The sequence below is a fragment of the Bombus terrestris genome, chromosome 4 (assembly GCF_910591885.1).
Source record: "Bombus terrestris chromosome 4, iyBomTerr1.2, whole genome shotgun sequence".
NCBI lineage: Eukaryota > Metazoa > Arthropoda > Insecta > Hymenoptera > Apidae > Bombus > Bombus terrestris.
This window is the reverse complement of record NC_063272.1, coordinates 12,203,991-12,230,562: the sequence shown is the minus strand read 5'-3', so window position 1 is coordinate 12,230,562 and position 26,572 is coordinate 12,203,991. Positions and strand designations below refer to the sequence as shown.

The 26,572-nt window shown below is 36.0% G+C and overlaps 1 protein-coding gene across 2 annotated transcripts; it reads right to left on the bottom strand.

The window, feature by feature from the left end:
- Positions 1 to 297: 297 nt before the first annotated feature.
- On the bottom strand, positions 298 to 26,572 carry LOC105665671 (transcription factor SPT20 homolog). Of its 2 annotated transcripts, XM_020862668.2 has the most exons (3): positions 26,448 to 26,572; positions 4,190 to 5,390; positions 298 to 4,105 (listed from the first exon to the last, which is right to left on the bottom strand). In XM_020862668.2, the coding sequence occupies exons 1-3, from the start codon at positions 26,463 to 26,465 to the stop codon at positions 3,705 to 3,707; spliced, it is 1,620 nt and encodes a 539-aa protein (XP_020718327.1). In that variant the 5' UTR covers positions 26,466 to 26,572; the 3' UTR covers positions 298 to 3,704. The 2 variants fall into 2 exon arrangements, with proteins under 2 accessions (XP_020718327.1, XP_012163405.1); XM_012308015.3 differs by having other exon boundaries at positions 298 to 5,390.

The following is a 26,572-nucleotide window of genomic DNA, read 5'->3' as shown; positions in this document are numbered from 1 at the left end:
ATTTATCAATCGCAAGTTTACTGAAAATTTCGGAAAGGGAAAGTTAGAATATAATGGAATTGTATGAATAACATACATTTAAAATCTCGACTGCCAACTGATTTACATGGAAGTTACAGAGCGTATCAAAAATTGTGCAATCGTATGCACAGGCGCAAAAAATCGCGGAAGATGTCGTGTATCGAACGTTTATCATACTTACGATTTCTTGTAGTACTTTTACTTTCGTTCCTATGTCTCTTTAGCACGTGAAACTTAACTGTTAATCGCTACATAGGTATTCAAAGAAAAAAGAAATAAAAAGGCACAATAATTTTTTTGTTACGATACATTTTTCTTTCGATCACGTTTACAAATATAAAAACAACTATAAACGTACGTGGGGCGTGTTCCCTACCGACCTAGTAGTACTGAATCGGATAAATCACTAAGTAGCCGCTAGTTATATTAATGCTAACGAGAAAAAGTATTTACAATGTGAGTAAGGAAGTGCATATTGACACTTCTGCACGGTACCACCAACAAGAAAAAGCTAGAAGTACACCGTTATGTTACGTAATTATGCTAGATCTGTGTTCATTTTCCTGAAACGCCCTACCCTTACAGCCTATCGATGTACGTTGCGAAGACTAGCACATTTTATTTGTCTTATAAAAAAGAATACGTTCGATATTAACGTGACTCAAAGCATCATATCTTTTTCGGCAAGAGAAGCACATTTCTACATTTTGCTACGAAAAGAAGGAATCGTATTATATCATCCACTAGGAAAATTAAAGCGATTTAAGAAAAAAAGGTAGCATATTTTCCATTTGTCACAAAAAACCAACACATTTAGTTAACAATACAATGTATTAGTTTCTCTTGGGAAAATCTAAATATCCTACTATTTGTAACAAATGATGAAATGTGCTTTTTTCACGGATGCTATGTTACTTTTAGTAAGACAAGTGAAATATGCTATTCTTTTGTAACGCACACCGCTATTTCCTGCTCGAGTACCCAACTATAAAATCCGCTTCCTCCGTTTTTACTTACTCTTTGTTCAAGCTTACCGCTAATAAATAGATACGATAAATATAACGAACTTGACAATCGTGGACCTGGCGTCGCGTACCGGAGAAAGTAATTCGTAAAAGTGCCAAGTATTACCAATATATGCATCGAGTTGAACCTTTCGATGCGTGTGAAACGTTTTCACGTGATCCATGCCAATCCACGCCTCTCGATCTACGATCGCACCACGTGTTTCCACGGGCATACGTGCGCATAGCTTTCCACGGAATCAAGTCGTAGGACGCGTTAGATTTGAATCGATTCTCACACTTACGACAGGGAATGCAAATAGAAAGTTCGTTCAGTCCGAGTAGAATGTCTCTGTGCGGCGAGCCACGCCAATGAAAGTATGCTACAGTTCTCCATAGAAGGCACCGGATTAATCTCCGAGTCCGGGCACGCTTGCAAAATTTGCCATAACCATTGCAAAACGATGATTTTGTTCCTGATATGTAGCTGATCTCGCTCGTAATCAATTTGAATTCCGATATTTTAGGAATTGAATGCCGCTAACTGCAGGTGCTGACGGAAATAGTATGATGAACAGGGTGAAAGTTGGACGAGAATTTGGAATTTTATAGAAACGCGGATAGAACACTGACGTTATACGTAATCTTCGAATAGGCCTGCGGATGTTTATGCAAATTCGTATCTTTATGAATAGAACGTAAATGTAGGTACAGAAAGATTTGTCTTGTATTTTAAATATTATACTTTTATATATTTTGTATAATTTGGTATATTATATACATTCTGTATAGTTTTGCATACTAAAATCTTTCGTAAATGCATAAATATCCGTAGCTTAATTAAGAGTATTAAGTTTTTTAAACGTAGTCAATTTTAGTCAAATTAGTTTATACTACAGTAGAACTGCACTTATTTAATTGACCGAACGCTTGACTGAAACTACTTATTTCAACACGAACTCTAATTATACGAATTCCATTTACATACGATCAAAAGCTTGGTGTGATCAAAAGAAATAAAATATTTCTACTGTTATACTTTTCATAAATTAATATCTCAGGTACATACATCAAATGCCAATTCGATTGATATCAAAAATACAAAAAGAAAAAAGAAACAATTTTTTCCTCCGGTATAAATAATGACACGTGATCAATAAATCACGGTTTGGTTTGATTTTGTAATTAATTCATCGTCGACTTTTTACGTATTTCCTATGAGTCATTTCCCTGGGAAACGCTGTCTCTAAGTGATTAAACTTAGCGCCGTTATTACGACAGCAAATGTTTATCCGGTTCGATCATACGGATCGGTGTTCTGTAATGAAATCAGCGAGTACGTAGGTCGGAATTCTATTCAAAATGATCGTGTGCACACGATGAATAATTCTGGTCACGACGTCTGGAATCTGTGCGGTGTAGCATGTTACCGTACGAATTGACGCGACACGGCGCGGCGGCGAGAAATTACTATGGTAATGTGTTTAGTGTGCGTGAGTATTGCGTCAGGTCATTGACTTTCACTCTCTAAAGATAGTCGTTTTAGACTACGAAAAAGTGCTTCCGATGCCGATCTCGAAATTGGTTTGATATCTGTGCAGAAATTTTGCTATTAGAATAACAAATTATCGTTAAATCGATATTTACTGTCGACGTTATACGTAATGTTAGTCATTATCTGCTTGGGTTGTTAGAATTTGCAACATTATGAAATAAACAAGTTTTGAGTAACCAAAATTGGAAAATTCGTATTTTAACGAAAGTGAAGTTTTGTACAAGTTAGAACGAGAATAAAATTGTAAGGTCTCCGTGTACGGAATGTTAGAAAGTTATATGTTAATTTTGAATACTAGTTCTATCACAGATTGAATCTCAGAGTAATGTCGATGTTCAGTGAAGTACCTTGGTCGATATCGTCAATGTTGGGCGTCTATGCAAAAGTTCTGTTATTTCGCCGTTAACACTTAGTGCGAGAAGAGCTTTGACACTCGTGTTTTATGCACGTGCTACTTTTTGTACAGAATTATTTCGTTTCAGAAGCATAGTCAATTTAGCAAAATTTAGTATACATACATTATATAATTGCAATTACTGTGTTAGAAATAAATAAATAATGTTTTCAAATTTCGTTACATTTTGAATGCTACAAAGCATTAACATAAATTATTTAAAAGAACGGTAAATTCTGTTGTTAGTTATGAATATTAATAAATATTTAATATACTCAATCATTCCTATACATTAAAAAATCCTAGAATTATACAATGTATGCACCAAATATTATAGTAAAAGATTTCAGTGAAAGTTAATAAACCACCAAGGTCGTAATAAGAAAAGAAATTGCCACAGCTCAACTAGTAATAAGAAGTAAAACACGACGCAGCTAATAATTTCTACACACAACCTACAATATCCTACGCATAAAAACAAACCAGATTATTCGACTAATTGCTATGTCGTAAAAAAAGTCGTGATTGCCCTCCGGTAACCTTGAACGAAACATTGGGTATCGTGCACGATCGATTAAATCCCGGATACGCACGCGCCAGGCCCACTGACAGCACCATCTCGTTATTAAAGTGCCGCGGGTGGTCCGAACACGTAATCGGATAGTATAAAAAGTTGAGAATGGGTACCCTATAAAGAATTAAAAAAAAAAGACTCGCAGGCTAGATGGAATCAGTAACGAGAGGCCCGAAGATAGTGATCGATCTGACCTACGGAGAGAGGTGCACTGGCAGCGCTGGAGGACCTCGCAGGGGCGACGTAGTAGAACGACTGGGGTTGCGTCTGAGACTCGAGCAGCTGAAGCCTATGCGACTGAGCGGATTGTTGCTGTTGTTGTTGTTGTTGCTGCTGTTGCTGACGTCTTTGTTGTTGAGCGTAGAGCTGCTGTGACTGCTGCAGCAGTTGAGCTTGCTGCTTCCTGTACAGCACTTCCTGGGGTTGGCTGATAGCTGCTGCGGGGGCGGATTGAGCCGACTGGGTTGCCGGTTGCTTATAAAGCGGGGACTGACGCTGGGGCTGCTGGGGCTGAAGCTGCTGCAGCTGCTGGAGTCCAAGGTAGGACTGGGGCTGGGCTACGAACGGTTGGAGTTTGTGACTTAGGGTGAAGTCACCCACGGTTTGGGGTAGCGTTTGATAAAGTTGGGTATTGTACTGACCGGTAGCGGGATCGTAAACGAGCTCCGACTGGTAGATGGGGTCGGCGGCGGAGGCGGTGATCGATGATTGACCGGCTAATTTTACTTTCGATGGTTGGGACGACGGTTGAACGGGCTTAGGGCTGGCTACGCCGACGGTGTTCACGTAACGCTCGAGCTCGGCGGCAAAGTCAAGGTGAGATGTGCTAGATGCGGTCGTGCTGCGCAGATTAGGCGATACAGTGACGGCCGAGGGACGAGTGTACGCTAATGCTGGGCGCTCGGTGCTACTAGGGGACACATATTGGGCAGCGACTTGTGCAACGTGGGGTCGGGGAGTGATTGCGACCGATTGCGGCTTTGGGTGACGGGCGACTGGGCGGCGAGTCGTCGTTTCGAGGGTTTGATACGCTGTCGATGATACTGTAGGCTGGGCACGGAGAATGGGCGATGCTGTGCTCTGATATTGGGTCGTCGAGGAAGCTAATCTGTAGAGAGCAGGACTGGCCGTGGGCGATGGCTCGTAAAGAGCTGTCGACGGTGTGACTTGAACGTAGGTCGGCTGTTGAGCCGTTCTGTAAGCATTTGGTCTTAACTGCGATGGCTTAACGAGGTCTTCATCGCCCAACTCTTGACTAGCATCGTCGTCTAATTGATATTGCGTTTGAAAGATCGTCGTGGGTGCTCGCGTGGTAGGTTGTTGATATGCTGGTCTCGATGATACTGGTCTTGGTATTGGTCTCACGGATGGATAGTTAGCTGGTCCAGAGATATCGTCTTCTTCTTGCTTGTCGGCAAGATCGTCTTCGTCATCCTTTGGTGCATTTGGATCGCAAGGATTGCCGGATACGTAGGTGAACTCTCTTTTATTACCATCAGGATCGATGTAACCGTATTTACCGCGCACTACGCAATCGGTTCCACGAGTTTCCTCCTTGAACGAACCATCGGCTGCCTCGTAGCCGAAAGTGAAAGATCCGTCGTCGTTGACCTTGTTGTAATTGCGAATGGTCTGGACTGGTGGTGGCTTGGATGAGTGCAGAGCGTCCTTCGAACGTGGCGAAGGAAGGGCACGAGTACGTGGTTGGTAGACTGCTGGGTTATAATCGTCTTCAGCCGCCTGACTGTCGTCTTCTTCGTAATAAACTTGCGGTTCTGCAATACGAGGCCGGATCTCCACTCGCTTTGCTTCTATTAGCAGCAGAAGGCATAATGGGATTACCTGGAAATCCAAATTACATTAGTTAGTGTGTCTCATTTATAATAACTTTAAAGTAATAATAACTGAACTACAATAACTACAAGGTATATGAAATTCTTTTAATGTGCAAAAGATATTGACGAATCCAATTCCTTGCGTAACGTCGCAAAGAAAGTTTTGAAGTATTTTCAACACTATTTCAAATCCCAAAAAATGCACGAAGCAAAAAGGCATAGATCGACATTCAGTTATTATGCAAACTATACTGCAGGCAAACATGATTTTAAATTTCTTTTAAACTTCTTAACACAATTTTGGTAAAGAAACTGAGATATTCAAACAAGTATGTCATATGTTATAATTTAATATTATTACAACAGTGTTAGAGATCAGAATATCATTAACATCTCTTTTTATCAGAAATGATTGCAAACCACTTATAAATCAAACTTCTTTCTGCCACGAATCTCACTCAGGTATCTTCGCTCGATCGTAATTTTTCTAATTACCATTAAAACAGCGCACGTAATATCATACTCATTCGTTATAAGCAACACGCTATCAGTCTATTAATATAATCGTCTCTGTTCCAGTCGGCAATTACTCTAATAGATACGCGTTACGAAAAGACGTTTCTAAGTAGTATAAGACGACAAGTAGAAAGGGACGTTATACGGCAGACAGGCCGCTAGAAGCAAATGCGGGATTTGATCGCGGTAGAGGAGGAAAACTTTTATCACGTCACGCGAGTCGTAATCAAAATTGTTGGATTAGAATGTCGGCAGACCAGGCCGTTATTCTAGTTTCCAAGCATGAAACCGGATCTGCATCGGGGTACGGTTTATAGTCAATAGGAAGCAGAAGATGGCGAAGAGAGAGTGAGTTTCGCGGATCGGTGAACTCGAGTACGCGCGAATGGTATGTGCAGCAAAATTCCTTATCGCTCGCTCGAACTAGCCCGACGTTACCGAACCATTTGCCATGTGCCAAGCAGCCCAGGAAGAAAAGTACTATGGCGAGCTCCATGCAATGTTATGGTATACGGAATTACCATTCGTCCACGCGATTTGCCGTATTATGAGGTAGAATATAAAGAAACGTTGCTTTATTATGGAAAGTAGTGGAATCGTTCGTGGACGTTGGAATTTCATATGCTGATCGTTGTCACTGGAAAATTCTCTTTACTCCCTTTTAGTTTCCTTCATTGCTGGACGATTTAAAATGGAAATGTTGTTTCATGGATGTCTATTTTTACTGATTCTTTGCGTGTATTTTATTATAAGTTGTCAACGTTGATATTTAAGCCATCGTAGTATTCTTAAAATTTCATTTTGTTCATCTTAATTTTGTTTAATATTCTAGACTCTCAAAAATTCAAAAAACGTTTTTAATTTGGTGTTCAACAGATTTTTAACTTTATCATAGCGTAGCTCGAAAGAGACTCGAACAAGCTATCAAATATCTTGTACTATAAATTTTATATTTTAAATTTCATCATATATAACAGAGTTGATGATGCTTATTTCTTGTAAGAAGTTGAAAATATGTATCTTTTTCATATTTGATGGTGAAATGATTGACTCTGAATTCTTCGTTATTATATTATACTATCAAAGAGTCTTATTACATTCAATAAAGATAGTTTGAAGTTTATAGAAGTTTAAAGATAGTTTATAGACCACTAGAAGATCGTTCACTAATGCCCAAATTAGGTGTAATACCTTTTCTGTAACTTTTGTACGATGAACGTACGTGTGACATGTAATGGATTTCTTTATATCTTCTGTAAAAGCCTATTATGTGCGTACATTAAGGTCAATTTCTTTGACATACTCAATTGTGCGGAAACATCGTGTCCATAATGATATATAGAAACAGCGAGTAGTAGATTTGGGTCGACGCGACCGGTAGCAAACAGATTCGACAGAATTTCAGGCGTTTCTGCCCGTGAGAAATCACGTTCTCGTAAAATATGGAAAGCTTTGATTTATTGCATAACGTTGTCTTGCATTCGCGATACAGTAATTCAAGAAAGCAGATAGCGATTCGTAAAACACGTTGTCGGAGGCGGGTTGAAAGATGGAAACGTGGGCAAAGATATCCACAAAGACAATAGATTTAAAAATATAAGCGAATAACCGCGCATTCTGTGGGCACAGTGCAGTAAAGGCATGAATAAAATTAAAATTAATGTGACTATCCAGAAAAAGGTACACGTATTCATATCTATTTTACCACAAGGTATTTTGAAACACTTAAAACTTGTATCGGATGAATGGTTTCTACAAGCAATGGCCAGCATATTGATATTAATAATTTCAGACATTTCTGTAACAGGTGTGTGGTAACTGGACGATTATGAATACCTAAATCAACAACTAGTTTTCTCGAATAAAAACAGGAAAGGTTTGGAGCAAAGTGATCGTATTACTTTACAAGTCTTTAAAATACGCGTTTAACATTTTCCCATAGACATTCGTAATATTGCAATTAAAATACCAGAACGAGAAACATATTTCAAACAATAAAAACTCTGCAATCGCGTCATTGCGACGCTAAAGAAGTAATAAAATAAGAAAGCCTTGAAACGTTCCGTCAAACGATTTCTACGACACAAAATACTTGTTTGAAAGAATTTGGAACGCTGACGAAACACAAAACGACCAGGATAAATTGCTAATCCCCTCGAGGGAAACTAATAATAATCTCGATTCTCTTCCCGTCACGTTTCTGCATTCTCATTTCCATGTCGTCCACCGATACGTGGTTCGGTTTCCTTGTAATACTTTTCACCCGTAACTGATTCATCATCGAGAGAATTTTCCTATTATGAGGAGGATTTCCCATGCGCGTTGAGCTGACCGTACGTCCTTACGACAAGACGTGGTCCCGACTTCCGGTAGAACCACTCGGTGGGAACCGCCCCAGCTCATACGTGTTACGTAATTTCTACTACTCGGTTGACCCGAATACGGGGCGAGGCAGGATTATAGCAGCGCAACGTGGTTACCGTGAGAGATTCAGATTCAGAGCGTCGTAACTCGCCTCTGTTTCGCTACACCATCGCTTCTGGATCTCCTTGAACCGAACCGAGAGCAAATGCTCGCACAAAACAGCCGCACCACGCCTCGCGACGACCCACAGGAAACGCTCGATACACCACTGTCACTTTTAAACGCTCGTTCGCTTGTACACGAAATGCGCCTAACCTACGGCGATTTTCGCGACATTCTCTTTTAGATGCTATAGCAACGAGCTTCGCCTCTCAACGGGTGGTGCATTAATTAAATTGTATCCGCCAAAGAAGGTTATCAGTTTGTCAGATATATTTCATTCGAGATCGATTAGCTGTCACGGATATCATGGTTCCAGTTATACTGCTGATCCGAAATAAGAGAAATAAAAAAAGAAGATTTCTTATCAACAAATTTGGCAATAGCCAGTAATAGAATGAATGAAAAAAAGTAATGATCGATAAGGTGGCGTCAGTTTTAAGTTACACATTTGAATTAATTCTAATGCAGACTATAATGATATATATACTAAAAATGCACATAAAGCAGTTAATGGATCAAGTAGATCTTAAGATGTATTAGAAGTCATCCCAAAAAGCATGGTTTTGAGAAAATCGTTTAAACAATCTTCTCGCATCTTTCAAACAGACATAACATCAATACAAATAATTTTGTAAGTTTAGATATAGGGTTTCGCAGGTGTATTTCTAAAATTGTATTTCTTTTTTTTTTTAAATACGTGAAATGAAGGTGTTTGTATTTTTCAATGATAAGATTACTCCTAAAGATGATTTGTGAAAAGGAGTTTCATCTCAACTGTTGATTAATGAATAAGCTTCAAGTTGAAGAGTTATAAAAATTAGTGCTTTGATCTTGGAATACGACTGGATATAAAATACATTGATTTCTTTTTGAATTCTTCCTTTTCTTCAGAAAATTACGAAAGATAACATTCAAGTGCCTGTAATATCCCCTTTTTCACGACTTTTCAAACTAAGCATCGATTGAATAATATTAGTAGAAAAACTGACCAACCATCATTTCGACAGGAAACCACAAACTTTTTACACGCGGCATTTTGTAAACGCTATACTTGTTTACATTACCACCATGTCTCTCCTTGTTATGATAATTACACTCTGTTTGCTTGAACTCAATTTCTACGTTGAAACCGCTGCACGATCATCTACAGGAAGTGTTGTCGTTTCAACTATCACTTTCAATGGTTATATAGACTTCACAACGCCAGTAACTAGAATTTCCATCGTTTTTAATTATCGTATCAAATCCAACGTCTTTTCTCTCTTCTTGTTTTATCCTTGCTGTCACAGCGGTATATAATTTTCTCTTTAAAAGTAATTTCCCACTAGAATGCATTTACATTGTTATTTATTATTTTCTACGAACGTTAATCATACAACAGGCATCTATATACAATGTAGCTAAACTTCGAACGATCATAATCGGAACGACATATTAAATTAAGAAACTAACATTAACTATTGATGTGTATATTTTATGTATGATTATGTTTTATTCAACATGGAGCATGGATTTCTAATATGTACGTGTTCTACGTATCAAGTTTCCATTACGTAGAAACGTATCAGCGTATAAAATTACGCGATGCCTTGTTTTGGCATGTTGCGGTATGTAGAACCGGTGTAGAACCGACATAAGAGAAAATTCTTGCATAAAAACGCGTTACACGCCTTCGTGGAGCTCATAGAAAGTGATGCCGGTTTAATTATCTCCTTTGATATTTATGCATACCAGGAAGGTTACGTTTTTCAGATAACACACTCGAAAGAAAGTTGTTTCTTTGTTAACTTGAACGTTTGCTATTTCATCTTGTTTCGTGACGCTACAAGTTATTAATTACGTTTGCACGAAGGCAACCAGGCAATTTGCTTAACAATCCAGCGATATTTATTGCGCTATTCCGTATTGTAGTTACTCTTACGCATGTTGTACATTCTAATGCAGAGTTAGGTAACTTCGTTGAGTAATTTTGTAGTTTAAATAAAATTAAGTTTGCAAATAGTACTTTGTAGTAAGATCATTATAATTTGATCGAACACTTCATTGTTTTTCGTCATCATCATTTAAACATTTTACATTTCTTCTTTAATATCTTTTTCTTCGAGCAAATATCAGATAATATCGTCATGTAATCTTTAATACTTCTACATTTTTAAAACAATTCTTCATCATAATCTGATATTCCAGTATCACATTATCTGCAAAATTTTCAACCGAACTCGATCTCATTCTCCTCTCAAACTTTCAAATTCCATCGAGCTACGAGTCCACGTCATTTCCTTTTTTAACTCCAGCATCGCACAAAACAAAATATGGAGGACAAAACAGAGTGAAGTTCAAGCAAATCGAACGACACAGATCCTTTCTTCGGATCAACGAAATCGTACTATTTTCACTTTCCTGCAGTTAAGGTTCAGAACACACAACCACAAAATTATTGCAGCATGAAATTACTGGAACCTTGTCCGTTCGAACGTGACCTAGTAAAATTTTACTATCGAATATCGGCGATTTAAACAAACAAGAATAGAGACAGTGAAACATCGGACATTTTTCGAAACATTTGAACAGGATGGAATTGCGTGTCGACGACGACAACGACGACGACGACGACGACGACGATAACATCGGTATCGATGATTCGGTGATCGGCGGTAATCCAGAGACCGAAGGAATATTCGAGACGCAGTTGGCACACAGTTCGTCCTTGAGACAGGGAGGTACGTCGTTACGGAACTTTCGAACGATACGGTATGCACCATGCTCTCTTGGGCGTGCGCCGATTAATTTCCAGTCGACCCGTGATAAAATGCGGTTATTCTTTCCTTGCGTTCATAAACCCTGCGAACGTGCTCCCCACCAAACCAAATCCACACAGTCAATGTACACGTGTGATAAATCGTGTCTTTCGCAAGATCGCGTCAGGGAGAAAATCGAAGGTTACCTTCGACTGATCTGATGAAGCTCTGCTTGGTCACGGACCTGGTTATGGGGCAAAGAGACTTTTATGTGACGCAAAATTTGCGGTTGCACGATAATTTTGTGGCAATGGTATTTAAAAATACTTTGATTTGGACGGTGCATATATCGTGGGTAAATGTGTGTGTGTATGTGTCGCGTATATGAAAGGTCATGTGTGAGAGAAAAAGTTGAATGCAAAAGATAAGCTTGGAAGAGCGATGGTGATGTGTGAATTAAGATTTCTCAATAACGATGTTGAAACAAACATAAATTTAGGAATTTAAGGTGAAATTAAGATATGAAATAGTACGTTAGCGTGATAAATGGTGTTTCGATTCTATTAAAATGACAGAAAATTATTCGTTATCTTTTTCAGACCTACGCTTTCTTTTACAACAGTAAATTCTGCTTTATGCTGACTGTTTCTTAACAAGCTAGCCAACTAGAAAATAGCACATAGTATATTATAAAATAAAAGTATATTTGTAGCAAGACATAAAAAAAATGTTTTACAAATTATTAAAATCCAAGAGTAATAATAATAATAATTTAAAATTATTCTTGAATTAATTTGTATTCATTTCTAAGATACCAAGCGTATTTCATTTCATTTATAATAAAATATCTAAATTATTATTACAAGTTTTCAATAATTTAATAATACATTCAATGATATACGTGTATGTTACTATAAGAAAATATTTATGTGCTTATCTTTCCACGGTTTGATTGAAATTTCCGTCCTATGTGCTATTTTTTAACAAATATATATGAAACACATAAGCAAGTTTTATTAAAAGTTGATACAATGCATTTCACTTTTCCTTCGTCAAAGACTATAATTTCCCACGACCATTTTCCTCTAGTAGGATAGTTAATTACAGTTACTATCACAAATAGACTAACGCGAACTAAATTTTCTCGCTGTAATTTGTCGGAAGGCGGCGATTATATTGTAAAAGGATCTATACATTTCAAAGAATCAATTTAGAACTACCTACTCTTAGGAAACACTTACTGTTGAGATTTCTCGCTCCATTAAATGTAGAACGCTTTTTAAAAAGAAAATCTTATATATATGACATATATGTCTAATATAGGTCTAATAAATGATACATGCAAAGCTCGTAAAGCAAAACCTTTTAAGCTCTTGATAATTAGTCCACTTAGTTCTTTGAGATAAATCTTTTTTAGTTAAACATGGCAATATACTAGTTCTATGGAATATAACACTCACATTTAAAAAAAGACAGAAATATGCGAAGCTGAAATCTGAAAGTATGGAATCATTTACCAAATCGTATTTATGTATATTGAATCGCCTGCTAATTGTATCGCTAATTAGGAATGAATGCTGCAGATATTAATTGTAACAACCATTGCTTCGTAATAAATCATAATTTATAATCTGCTAATTCCATAAGAAATTATAAATTTCTACATTTTGATAAAACTCACGTACGATTATCATAAATTCACTGAAGTATTCAGAAGCTTATGGTCAATGCATCATTCAGACAAGATTAATTATCCATTAAAATTACAATTATTTATTGAAATAACGTACGATAATTAGAAAATTATTCTAATGCGTTTCTAATCTCTCTTTTTAATTTCCCTTCAAATCTCTAAATAAAATATTATCCGCACAAAAAGTTCAAGAAACTTCACAAAATGTCAATACCCTGGAACTAAGCAACTCCATATTGAAACGTTTACTTCGTAACACAAATGATCGAAGCTAGAAAATTAGAGAGAAAGGCTGTTGGAATATGAAGCTAAGTAGCCAAGGGTGACCTAATTTTTCATGATCGTTTTCATTATCGAGTTAATCACCGGTCAGGACTTGATTAAAGTCACACGAAATCAAGAGAGCTCGATACGTCATCGTTATTATCAAGATTGAAGCTGGCTGTATCTTGTGGCCTCGCTCACTGACAGGGTGTACGCTAGCGAATACTAGTGTATAGTCTAATGACTCTGTATCTGGTCTGGAAAATCGTGACGCGGAGGCAGGCCTGTATATAATCAGCGCTAGAACATGCCAGTCACATACAGTGAGAGGTACGAACACATTCGGTCGGTCTGGTCGGAGGCAATTGGTCCTGGTCTACCACGCCTTGTCTGAGCCCCCTGGCTCTGGCTTTCCAGAGAAAGGAAGAACAGCATTACCTTCGCGTAAACCTGTCTTATTTTAAAATACTCCTACGAAAGCGAAACCAAGCTACAACGTAGATATCTGTAGTTTGCCGGTTAGCTGTCGTCTCTTAAGATATGAAGATATGAGACAAAATGATGTTAATAGAAGGAAAGATCGTTGCGATCTCTTGGAGGAATGAAATTCTTGGGTTTCGCAATAGTTTGAAGGAAATGCCAAGGTTATCATATTCGAAAAAGTGGAAAGGAATTGAGAAAACACGAGAAATCAGAAGAAAACATGAGGTCGTATAAGAAAACATAAGAAAACATGAGAAAACGTAAAATATAAAACGTCGTATAATCCGGGTAAATTAATTCAGATATGTTTATAATGTTCCCAAAATGATACTTGCAAAATAGTTTTATTATCTTTTGTGTCTTTTCTAACGTTAAAAAAGAATCTCAAGTGTGAACAAAATGTGAAAATATTCCAATTAATATACAAGATTTGTCGTTTCAATTTCATATATACCTTTCTGAAACATTACAAATCTTGTAAAAACATTACACGTTGCTTGATAAAATAAGAGTAAAATTGGAACATAAATATTCCAGGACCGTAACAGATTGAGGTTTCTGTTCATATTTCTGTCATTTCGCTTGTAATCATACTCGACATTAGTATTAATTCAAACTTCTGACTGCGTTTACGATTTCGTTCTATCGTAGTCTGAACAGACAAGGTTGAAGTCATGGAAACATTGTGTTTCGATAGTTGAACGACAGTCGTCGAACTACATATATCTCAGCTACTAGGAATTATCTAACGTCATCATGCAAATGATTTAATTAGTTGCATGATGATTTCATTCACTATTAATCGACAAGGCATTAGATAGAATGTATTCGCCGGTTGTTTACCACTCGCAATAGAAAACGTCACTCAACGTGCATAGTCTGTCGTCTCAAGTCGGCCGATTTCTAATCGTTGAATGATTCAAAAGTATTTACATTTGCATAGCCAGTGATTTATAAGTGTTCGATGATTATATCTCAATTTGTACGTCACTTTTCCTTCGAAGCAACGAATAATGAAACGTAATACTGTTCTCTTGAAAAAGTGAGAAAAGGTTTGCTGGTTTTAAGAGAAGATAAATTTGTGTTTCACGTTTTATGAAATCCATCTTACATTTCATGAAAATTCCAAGTTTAATGTTGCTGTCAGAAGTGTTGTTATAGTTAGATCTACCAATAGACATACAGAAAGAGAAAGAATGTGGTGTTGGTTAGATCGATCGGTTCTAAACTACTCTTTCGAAAGTAAAAGTTAGTTCCTTGAGGAAGGTAGTAGCTGGAAGCAGTGTTCTTATTTACTGCAATCGCTTCAATTTATTTTTGTACCACCCGCTTTGCAGCATAAGACGAAAGATATATTGTTCGGAATATTACATACTTTCTTCTTGTATCATTGTTGTTAAAGTACGCGCCTACGAATCGAGCGATGTCCGTATTTCCTTGGAGACTCAAGAACTACGATCGAGACACATAATCTGATACAAGTATAATGAACTGCCAAATCTCTTCGGTTGAAGTATAATCTAATTCTATTTCTGACAGTGGCATGAAGACTTTTTAAAAATAAATATTTCTATACAAATGCAAAATATATTACAGAAAAAGGATATTATTTTATTAATTACAAAATAGAAAATAATAGGTCTCTTGTGTTTTCTTTTTTTTTGCAGTTATCTCTGCAGCATCGATTGGTCTATGTTTTACTTCGTAAAAATATGCTCAGTAGTGTATTGTTTCACGTGTTTCATTATATGGATAATGAATTTATTGAAATTAATAAAGAGAAGAATGATATAAATAAAGTAAGAAGTAATTGCAATGTTTCTATACAATTGTACGGTACTTTCCCTTATTAGCACTATTCATTAGTATAGAATACTACCTGTTAGTATTTTAAAAAATGGTACGCTTTCATTTTCGTCTTGAAAAGAGAAAGTATCATTTTTAATTAATATCGAAAATGATATGACTTCGATAAAATTAATTAATTTTAGAATCTTTTAAACAGTATGAACGTAACTAAGGAAATCTTCGAAGAATATTCAGCGAATTAATTAAAGAAAAAGACATTGTTCCATCGTACATCAAACAGAAACGGTAGAATATTGCATAACGTTATTGTGTGATTGTAATCTGTGGAGGATGTTACCTTCGCGATTATGATTTCCTGGATCGATAGTATCGTGATAATCTTAGGCATCAATTCTGATACAACAAGTTGACAATGACGTAGACGGCGGTACCAAGGAATGGTCGCTTTCACGGTGAAGGTAAGCCGTTTATTTTAGAAAAAAAATCTGTTAACCGGTCACATTTTCAGAATTGCATTCTTCGTCATACTGAGCCTCTAACTATATCTAGTATGCAACGCAGTGACTAGCAGTATATGTAATGCGTATCTGATCTGGATCCAGCCAGCGGAGCCTTGCTTTTGATTATATTGCGTTTCTAAGGAGGAAGTAGTTAAAATGTCTCGAGCACACTTTCTTCGCCCGTATTTCCGTAGCGGAAGCTGGGCACGCGATCGATGATTCGTTTTTAGATTAATCTACTACCTGCTGGCGTGTTCTAATTAGCCGACTGATGTGGTGAATGGTCGCTGGGTTATGTCAGAATCGTGTTAATCGTAATGGAAATTGGTAACGAATGATAGAGGTGTTCGAGGAAAGTGGATAAATTATAAGGTTTATTAATAAGGTAATAACAAGGTAATAAAGGTAATAGAATATTTGTGAATATAAATAAATGTGGGAAATTTTTGAATTAGAGAAGGGGACAAAGTCTCAACGTTTTTCGTTAAAAGATTCGAAGATCTTAGAATTTGATTGAATTTTACAGAATTCTCTGGAATTTACAAAATTTGTTAAAATGCATCAAACTTTAATTGACTTTATCAGAATTCGCAGGGATTTACTGAAATTCTTTAGAATTCCACACAATTTGCTGCAATTTGCTAAAATTTGTTAGAATTCGCTAAAATTTGTCAAATTTCGCTAGAATTTGCGAAAATTTGCGAAGACATCGTAAAATTTGTAAAAATTCACTGCTATATGAATAATAACTCTATCGCAAATTAATTTGATTCCCTAAAGGAAGTACTCAGTGTTTTTTGTATGGGGACATTTTAGAAGAAATTGCGTTTATGAATAACATATAGTCCAGGAAAGAAAATGCACATCATTACAATGTTTAATGATTATGCCCTGAATCAATTTTTATTTTAAACTTTTATACACGTTTCCTTGTAGGAATATTTATTAATGGTAATAGGATTTCCATATCCTTTTACCTCTCAAAGGAAAATTAATGCGTGAGTGAGCATAGAATTCGACCTTGCTGATCCAGTTTCTTCTCATGTACTTGTAACGCACTGAATCATTGTTAAATAGTCATTATGTTTATGTACGCTAACAGACGATTAAGCAAAATAACGAATAATAATCTCGTAAAGTGTTTTTAAAAAGGAATTCACTACAGTGTTACTTTCTGTGTTGCCTACTTGAAGTGATTAAATCTATCTAATGATGAAAGGAATAAATAACCCGCTGATATAATTGAATAACGGTCTGATGCAACTGCGATGACTATGATGCTGTGTTAGATGCTTAGATGAGTCAAAGGCTATGCTTCAAGGTTTCGTTCTGGTTCTGAGGCATGAATAACATTTATACTTCCGTCTAACATTAATTTCTCTCGAGATGAGAGAAACACTACACTGAGAAACGTTTCAATGTTTGAAATCAATGAATGAAAACTTTCAAGTCTTGACCAATTTAATGCGAATGACTCTTCAGAATATAGTTTCCTACATTTAGTATTACTGAAACAATTCTGCAAAGTAGGCAACATTACATTTCTCTTGTTAAAATTTCTCCTCGCTCTTTTCCCTTCGCATGATATCTATCATTTTCATATCTCAAAATCCCTACAAAAATTAGAAAAATGTGAGTCGCTTCACCCGATATCACAACAAGCCAAATACGCTTCTTGTTATCGTCAAAATTAGCATGACACACGTGGTTGTCACACACGAGTTGTTCGGACGTATTCAAACAGCTGCCAAAGAAGTTAAGAAAGAAGCGACAGGTGAATAGGCCGTGCAGATTTCTCAAGATCCGTGCGTCCGACGGCTCTCGTACGGCTGTCTTCGACGCGAAAGAGGATGCAAGATGACACGCGTAGTCATCCTGTTTCCCGGCAAAACGTATCCGCCGGAAATAAGGAAGATGTGAAAGGTTTCGCGAACGTTAGTCGAATGCTGCGTACGGCGAATTATTTGCGTCGATGCGAATATTCGAAAGTGCAAAAGAGGCGAACGTTCCCTGGCAGAGAACGAAGGCAGGGCAAAGTAAAATGCACAGAGAAAAAACGTTTAGACTCTAAATATGGTCTCGAGTGGAACAGTGAGAGTGAACGTGACTCGTTTCGTATGGGCGTTGAGAACGCAGCCATTGGTATGCAACGCTGCTATGCCCTTGTCTTATGAACTGTGTCGTCCACAGAATTACTCTGCCACTCGCTTTTTCCTTCGTTTAACCATTGGAAAGCGGATAGCGTATTGAAAAGCCGCGTTGATTAGTTATTGTTAATCATCGTCGTTCTCATTATACTGTTTTAGTATTGTGGACTTTTCACTGGCGCCGTTATACTATATATATTATACAATAGGGAAGCTTTAACGAACGTGTTACTCTTTTGATTTGTTTCCCAAGTACGATTTCTGATTTAATTGGAGGCTTAATGGGCAAAATTGAACAATCATGAGATACGTATGTTAAATTAGGGATATTACAGTGTACTTACTACATAGGATTCATTAGAAGAGTATCGTAGGAATTGGGATTCGTTGAGCAGATGATAGGATTTTCTACAGTGTTGTAAACTTGTTACAGATTATTGGATAGATAGTGGAATAACATATGTACACTTAGAAATCAGACCTGGGCAAATTCTACTTGAAATTAAAATAAGAAATAATTATTTGAAATAATTCATCTCATATCGTTATTTTCGATACTGTTGTTTGAAAATATCGATAATCTCGATGCATGTTTTAAATTATTTCAAGTTTGGCGAAAGAAATAATCGTGAAACTGATGCAACAAAAAGAAGCAACAGTCTATACGCTCTATAGTATGAACCGCGAAGAGAAGGGCGGGAACAAAAACCAGACTCTATCTTGGAGATAATTTGAGATAATTTGAGAAAGAAAATAACATGTCATTTGAAATAATATTTCAAATACCTAACGTAATTTCAAATATGCTCAGGTTTGTTAAATGTAACGTATTATGTAAAGTGTCTAAATGTAAGTATAATTGGGATTAAGGGAGAGATTGAAGAACAGGTTAATTCCTTTCTCATGAGATCTCAGAAAGAAAAGTAAACGTAAGATTGCAACGTACGTTAATAAAAATAAAACAAATGTGAAAAGTAAGGAGTAAAACACTGTACGAGTGGCCTGTTTTGTTATTTTTTCACACGGTTGATACACAAGAATGTGAGGAGAAATGTGCTATAATTGAAGAAAAATTCCTATCTAGCATCGATTAAGGAAGCACTGGAAAATTAGATAGCGCCCGTTGCACGGGCACTTTGTATCGGCGCGTTACGAATCAACGAAGCATGACTACGTTTAACCCTTGCCTTGGATACAATTTCACTCTTTCACAGTTTCCCACACTTCATTTTGCATTTCGTTTCTCACATTTCACCACCGGTAAGACATGTCAAAAATTTCTCGTGAGTCAGTGTTCCGGCTTCGACGTCGATTCACTGGTAACTGGCGATGCGTATCTTTATGACAGTAAAAAAGTTTACAGGAGTTTCGATGCCAAAGGAAAGCTTGTATCCTGATTTGAAAGGAGAATGGTGTAAGCTTAATCAGTTTTACGATTCATGATATTGAAAATAGTAGCAAATATCAGAGTTCAGACACGTTTTTACGCGTTTGTTAAAAACATATGATTTGTGAACATCGTGTTACGAAGATGGAATTAAAAACCTATCAAGACCGCAGGAAATCGTAAAAGATTATAACGAATATAACGTACATCCAGCCCATTAAGGATTAAGCAATGAAGAGTTGTATAAACAGAAGATTATTAAAAAAATGTAAATAGTGTAACTTATCAGGTCGTGATTATTAGATCGTTAAAGATGAAACGATCGAATTTTTCATAAAATTTCCAAGAAGAGATTTATAATTACAACGTTAAAACATAGAATTCAATCATATAAATTATTGGAAAAAATTCGCAAATGAAATATTGCATTAACGCGATGTTAGCCCTTAATAACGATAAATAAACTTTTATTTCACACATTTTCATTATTTCGTTCTTGTTAAGAATAGTCACGTTGTCTACTGCGTTCTCTTAATTTAATCGAATTTAATTCTTATCCAAAAAGATAATAACGTTATTTATCGCTCTTTCACGCTTTCGTAATACTATTTTCGAATCACTCATAATTTCATAGTCTAATAAAACACCTCTAACAATTAATAATTTTCGTTCTGATAACCCTCAGCGATTTTTGCAGCCAAATTCGTGAAAGTTTCGGGGGAGTTAGATGTACTTCATTTAACGCCTAATTAAACCACGAGTCTGGTCGAAGTTTTATGGCTAGACGCAAGATTGAGAAAGTTTACGGTTAGACTGTTAATTAAGGGAATTTGTTATCGCCATACGTTTCTTATGAATACATCGTGCCATATATAATGATCCAAAGTTCCTGCGAGCTTCGGTGTGATACTTTTCGAACAGCCGATTCTTCCTGCACTGAAATATTTTCGCTCTCACTTTTTCTTCGGTCTGGCTGTCTAATGAGCCTGTTCCTGCGAAGGCGTACAAAAACGGGAAAGTCTGTGCTAAAATACCATTTACTGGAAACTGTTACCGTCTCCGTTTCGCGTCACACCGATACACCGGCGCTTACCATCGTCTTACAGCTTCCCGACATCCACCAAACTTTCAACATTATTTATTTGTCCTATTTTGTTGAACTTTTAAGTTATTCATCGGCGTTCTTCTTTAATTTCATTAAAAACCAACGAATTAGCCTGAATCGTGTCTACGAGAGTTGACCCAAGTGTCCTCCTTACTTAACTATTTCGAAACTGAAGAAAACTAAAGTTTTATTATTTTCTTTCTACCATTTCTGTCTTTCCTCGTTCAATTGAAGATATTTAGTCATTATTTCATAACAGCTTATATAATTATTATACATACAGCTATTCAAAAGAAAGGCAACGCTTATAGAATGTGTGATATACATTTTGAAATTTCTCTAGCATTATAATGAGACCTGACTATGATGATTATATTCGTACAATTTAAAGATATTTATCACGGGCATATACTTTGCAAAAATCACTAAACATATTTGAATGGTCGACTATTCGTTATATGCAGTAAGCCACTATTCATATTGTATACTGACTTTTTAATTAACATTATTTATACTAGCAATAAATATTTTTTAATTGCTACATACATTTCTGGATTCGTTTGAAATTTTATTAATGTAGAATGCGAGATTTTAATCTTCTACGATAATTGATGAACGTCATGCTTTTGGTGTTTTGAGATCAATCGTTTGCTACACGTCACGTTGCAGTCCCAATACAATTTCAAAAAGTTTCGTATAACACACATGATATATTCATAAGAATTCTTTTCTGATAAATGTTCGAGTACTGTCATCAGCCACGATCTTGAAAAACGAACAGATGCTACATAGGACATCTGACTAAGAACAACAACATAGGTAACAAATGTTACTAATCTAATTGTAGAATTTCATTAGATCAACGGTTATTTTCTTTCCTGTTGTGCAACGAGAAAAATGATCGTAAACCGGCTTTTAACAACGACCGATTTGCAGCGGACAAGATGACGCTTTTGCCGGTTGTTCGAAGGAAGAATTCGTGTCGTGAGTCGTAGAGAGCGAGCAGCCAACGCTGATGACTGTTTATATCCGAGGAAAGCAACCGAGATTTACCCCTGTATTTGTACGTATTAGCCTCGCTTTCGCAATTTATCGATGGCCAGTTTCTCCGTCATCGGTTTCTACGGAACCAAATCTAGGTCTTGGTGTGACGAGAGAGACAACAGTGGCTCAAAATCGATGGATGGCTGTTATGACACGCGCGTTTCCTTCGCGAACGATGATGTAGTCTCAGGGTGGTGTTTCGTTCGTGAGTCCTTCGAGCTGACTTTCGTTTCGTTATGCCTTCTTATGTTAATGAGAACCTATAATAAGAATGCTTTGGATGGTGGGCGCGTATAAAGTATGTTAAAAAGTGTAGAGATCGATTATTAATTACCGTGAAGTTGTGTAAATTTATGGGAATATTGCGGTGCGATGTAATTGGACGTTTTGTTGAAAATGGGAGCCTAGCTTTTTCAGTGGTTTTTAATTACCTTCCTCTTTCACAAGGAAAAACTGTGTAGCTGTATCATAAAAAATGCTCTAGAATGTAAATTTCTGTTGCGAGTGGCTTTCGTAAAGCGGTGATTATAAAATTGCAGAGGCGCATAGGTTTTAAGCGTGAAAAATGTTCTCTGTCACGGGGATTTTATGTATCTTTAGAAATTTCATGGTTCGAACGCTTCGGTAATTATTCTTATTCAACTGGCGCTAAATTTATCAGTTTTGCTAATGATGTATAATAGAACTACGCTTTATATTATTACTGCAACGATTTAAGGAATTTCCATTCGGCTAGAGTGAAAATTTTATCCCACCTATTTACTGAACTGATCTACGTAAAAAATCTTTCTTAAATATTTTACACGTATTTAAAAGAAATTGAAGAAAATTATGCAGAAAGTTCATATTCTTATATTATTTGGTAGAAAGTCACTGGTAGTATTTTATAATCGTGGAATAGAAAACAAGAAGTTTCACTCTTATGGTAACATGCTTCCATGATTTATAGTTATGATTATATGTTCGGTTCGCTAAAGATGCAATAGATGATTAATCTCGAAAATCAGTTCACACGGGATAGCGATCTTTGAAGTTTTAACGAGGTTTATATAATCCCTTAAAGTAGGAATTAAAGCACAAAATGAGTAAAAGTTTGGAATATATGTGTTCCTTCGCGTGATCCATAATAATACTGTTATATGTACACATATATGGTACTATCGATTTGACGATGATAAAGAATTAAATTTCCCAGAAGCTGAGTAAAAAGAGTGCATGAAATATTTATAACTTGTAACAGTCAGCTTATTTCGATCGCGCACGTCTACTGTTATTTATGATCGGCCAAACTGAGTAAAACGAAAGTGAAAAGCGTATCGATAGGTTTTCACCGTAGAAATCAATCTATTAAACAATAGCGATACTATAGCTACATTGAACACAAAAAGCATGGATAGTATATCGTGATCTGAATCTGACATTTAAACGATTTGACGTCCTATATTTTAAAAGTCGCTTCACAGAAATCTGTACGATGCTATATATTCGATAATATTTAGTTGCAATTAAGAATCGAATTCTCATAAAATATTAGCATAGTAGGAGTATATTAAATATAGCAGACAGTCATAAAATACTAGATTTGGTAGAAGTACAATATGCAGTGGCGAGCAAATAAATACGAATATTTTGTCGTAGATTTCGCATATATACTTCTTAGTTCTAAATTAGTACTATTATGCTATAAAATTAGATGTTCGTAAAACTAATGATATTCAAAGAAATCTTGGACAAAGATATATGTAAATCGTATAAATAAAAAGTAATTTTATTTAGATTCTCCGAGATACTTGTACGCAACGATTTACTTTGTAATAACTGTTAGTTCATAACTGTGTGCTTTGTTCCATTTGCTTGTATTATTGTTGGTGAGGTGGTACTTAACGATACTGATTAGATTCATGACAATGAGATTAAATAGTAGTTTAGTAACGAAAAAATTCGTAAAATGACAGGTTCGACGCTAAATTGGTGAAAGTAGCTATAATAAAACTCCGCAGTCTGGCAGACAGCTGATCTTGGATCAGTTAGCCTCTTGTTTTCTTTAATGCTGTTTCTAACAACTTCACGTAAGTCGAAAGTGCGTGAAAAAATTAGTGTTCCGTTTTTGGTAATAAAATAATCTTGTAAACAAATTAATCACAAATCTGGAAATTCTAGCATGAGTAGTTCAAGTTACATATTAAGTATTTAGAGTACAACAGCATTTTCTAATAACCTATGATTGTAGTACATAGAATTTAGTCAGTAAACAATAAATAAATTTGTCTATAATTAATCAGTTTACGTATAATACGAACATCTATAAGTATTTAAATAAGTATACGATAGTAACATTTTTTCCAACGCGAAAGCAATCGTATATGAAGATCGAATACCAGAAATGAATTTCAAGCAATAACATTTCTTCTCGTTCGAAGAAACGTTACGGAGAAAAGAAGGTGAAATTGGAAAGTGTTTTTACATTGATTTTTCGTACAATTAATTATTTGATCGCATGGAAGAAGTTCACGATTGGAAACCAGAGTTGATGGAAGTTCTCACAGGAACGAAGAAAGAAGGAACTCTTCTCTTCCTATATAAGAAAAGCGCTTTCCTTAATTACAATTAATTTTCTATGAATAGTAACGCACGAATGCAAGAAACTTTACAATCTTGTAACATTATCTTTGCTCTGTGTACACGACGTTCTGTCATGTTGGATAGAAAAAGAATGACTAATGAATGATTAAAGTCATCTGTAAAAGGTGAAGCGAATATAATCATTATTTTTCTTTCCTTCGCGTCATAGAAATATTAATGAAGTTTTTTGATTTCGAAGGATAGCATGTTTCAACCTATTTAGAGTTGCGAATTCTTTTCAATTGAGTTCATAACTACGTGAAATGACGAGTGATAATAACGTAAGAAACAGTCAGGTATAATGAGGGTAATTTCATGAAGTACCTAGGTGAAATTGAAATAGGTGTGAAAAGCGACGTTTCCTTTGAAGAAAAAATAACCTGCATATATCACGAGTAAATACATAAGTACGAGGAACATGTACTTGTTCCTTTAATTTATTATTGTTTCGCCAAAGTATATTGTAACATAGATTATTCTCCGGTACATGACTGTCTGCAACCACTGTGAGAAAAGTTCAGGCATTTTTCATTCTATAAAAGTTCTATGAATCTTAATTATTCTGTGAACCGAGAAAGTATAATATGATAATGATAGAAAACCCAATACGAATTTATAATTCAGGAATATCAAATAATCGATTAAACGATTTTCAAACGAATCACTTTTGGTCAACATGTTTATATTTATATTTAAAAAAACAGAATTATTGAATAATAATTCTTCTAAAATTTGTGAAATTAAAGAAGATGTGTAATAAAATGGAATGCAAAGAAAACAAAATAAAAGATTAAAACAAAGTAATCAAAAGCGACGTTACAAATAATACATAGCAATTTCTCAACAAAATCGTACGTTCATGTGGTAATATATCAATCGGCAATGATCAGTTTCGTATCAGATCGCAATTAGTCTTCTTCTTTTCAGTACACGCCAAATTTGACAAGAGTAATCGTAATATCGCAATTACTTGTTCTCTAATGCATTGATCACTCAACGGTACTCCTTACATGGGGGCGAAAGTCTGTCGAAAGTATTCGAAGCACATTCTGTTGCGTAACTTTTGACAGAAACTAACACTACAAATTTAGAGCAAACACGACGACGGCATTGAAATCAGTGGCCAACGTAACAGTATCAAAGGTTACGTTTTAAGAATGTTACTGAACTAATTATTTTTCAAAATACACACACGTAGCACACACTTGATTGTGATTTCTTCTACTATTTCTAGAGACCTTAAAATTTTTTACTGTTAGTTGTACTATGATAATCACAAATACAAAAATTGTTAAAAATTATACAAACATACGAGGAAATTCATTATATTTGTACACTACACAAAACGATTATAATTGTTAAAAATCAAATACATGAACAGATTCTGAAGCAAACAAAATCATCTATCTGCGATCAAAACAATTAAAAAATTACAATTATACCTTTTATACGAATGCAAAAGATATCAGCTTCTAGATCTCTACGTGGACTAGATAGAAACGATCATTAACTATCTAAAAGAGACAGGACCTTTTTGCAAAATCGAATTGACAGAACAAATTGACAAAAGCCAATTAAGCCAAAACCGTCCTTAATGACTCAGAAGTTGATGTAACGAGAAACTCAAATTGAAAGAAAACTCCATCTAAACAATTGTATCTCCTGATTATTATGTTCAGAACAAATCGTGTTAACCGCATTCTTCAGGATAGCAATACATCCCTTTTAACCGATCTATACACATCCTTTCAAATGATAGATTGGAAAGTAGCTAATTTTATTATATTATGCAACCTTCACACCACTGTTCACTCTACCTAATATTCCTTAGAGTTGGTTGGTGGTAGCCATTTATCAAGAAATAGCTAACGATACGAAGCTTCAATGGACACATTCAACGCAGATCCCAGGTCAAAGAAGAAAATGAGATTATTTTAAGAAACATCAGAAAGAAGTTTAGTCATACGCAAGTTAAATGCAAACAACTTCATTCATATCCTACGTTTGTATCACCGTAAGAAAAGACCAACTAGTTACCTTGATCAACGCGCAAGGTATGTACCAGCAATGTGTCACACGCCCAGTTGATCAAGTCGACGTACACTGTCAATGAAACACCACTGGGACACGTATCGAGCCAGTACATCGGAGGCAACCCCGTGTCAAAGCTCGCGGTAGTAAGAGATGAAGAGATAGCAGAGAAACTATGTAAGTCGTTGTATGTACATACCAAAGATATAATCCTCATGGTGCACGCGTCGCAAACGAGGAGGGTACAAGTAGTCGAGGAACGATCCTACGAGAGTTTCACTGAGAGAGTGCAGTCGTATAGTACGGAGCTCGGTCCTTTATAAC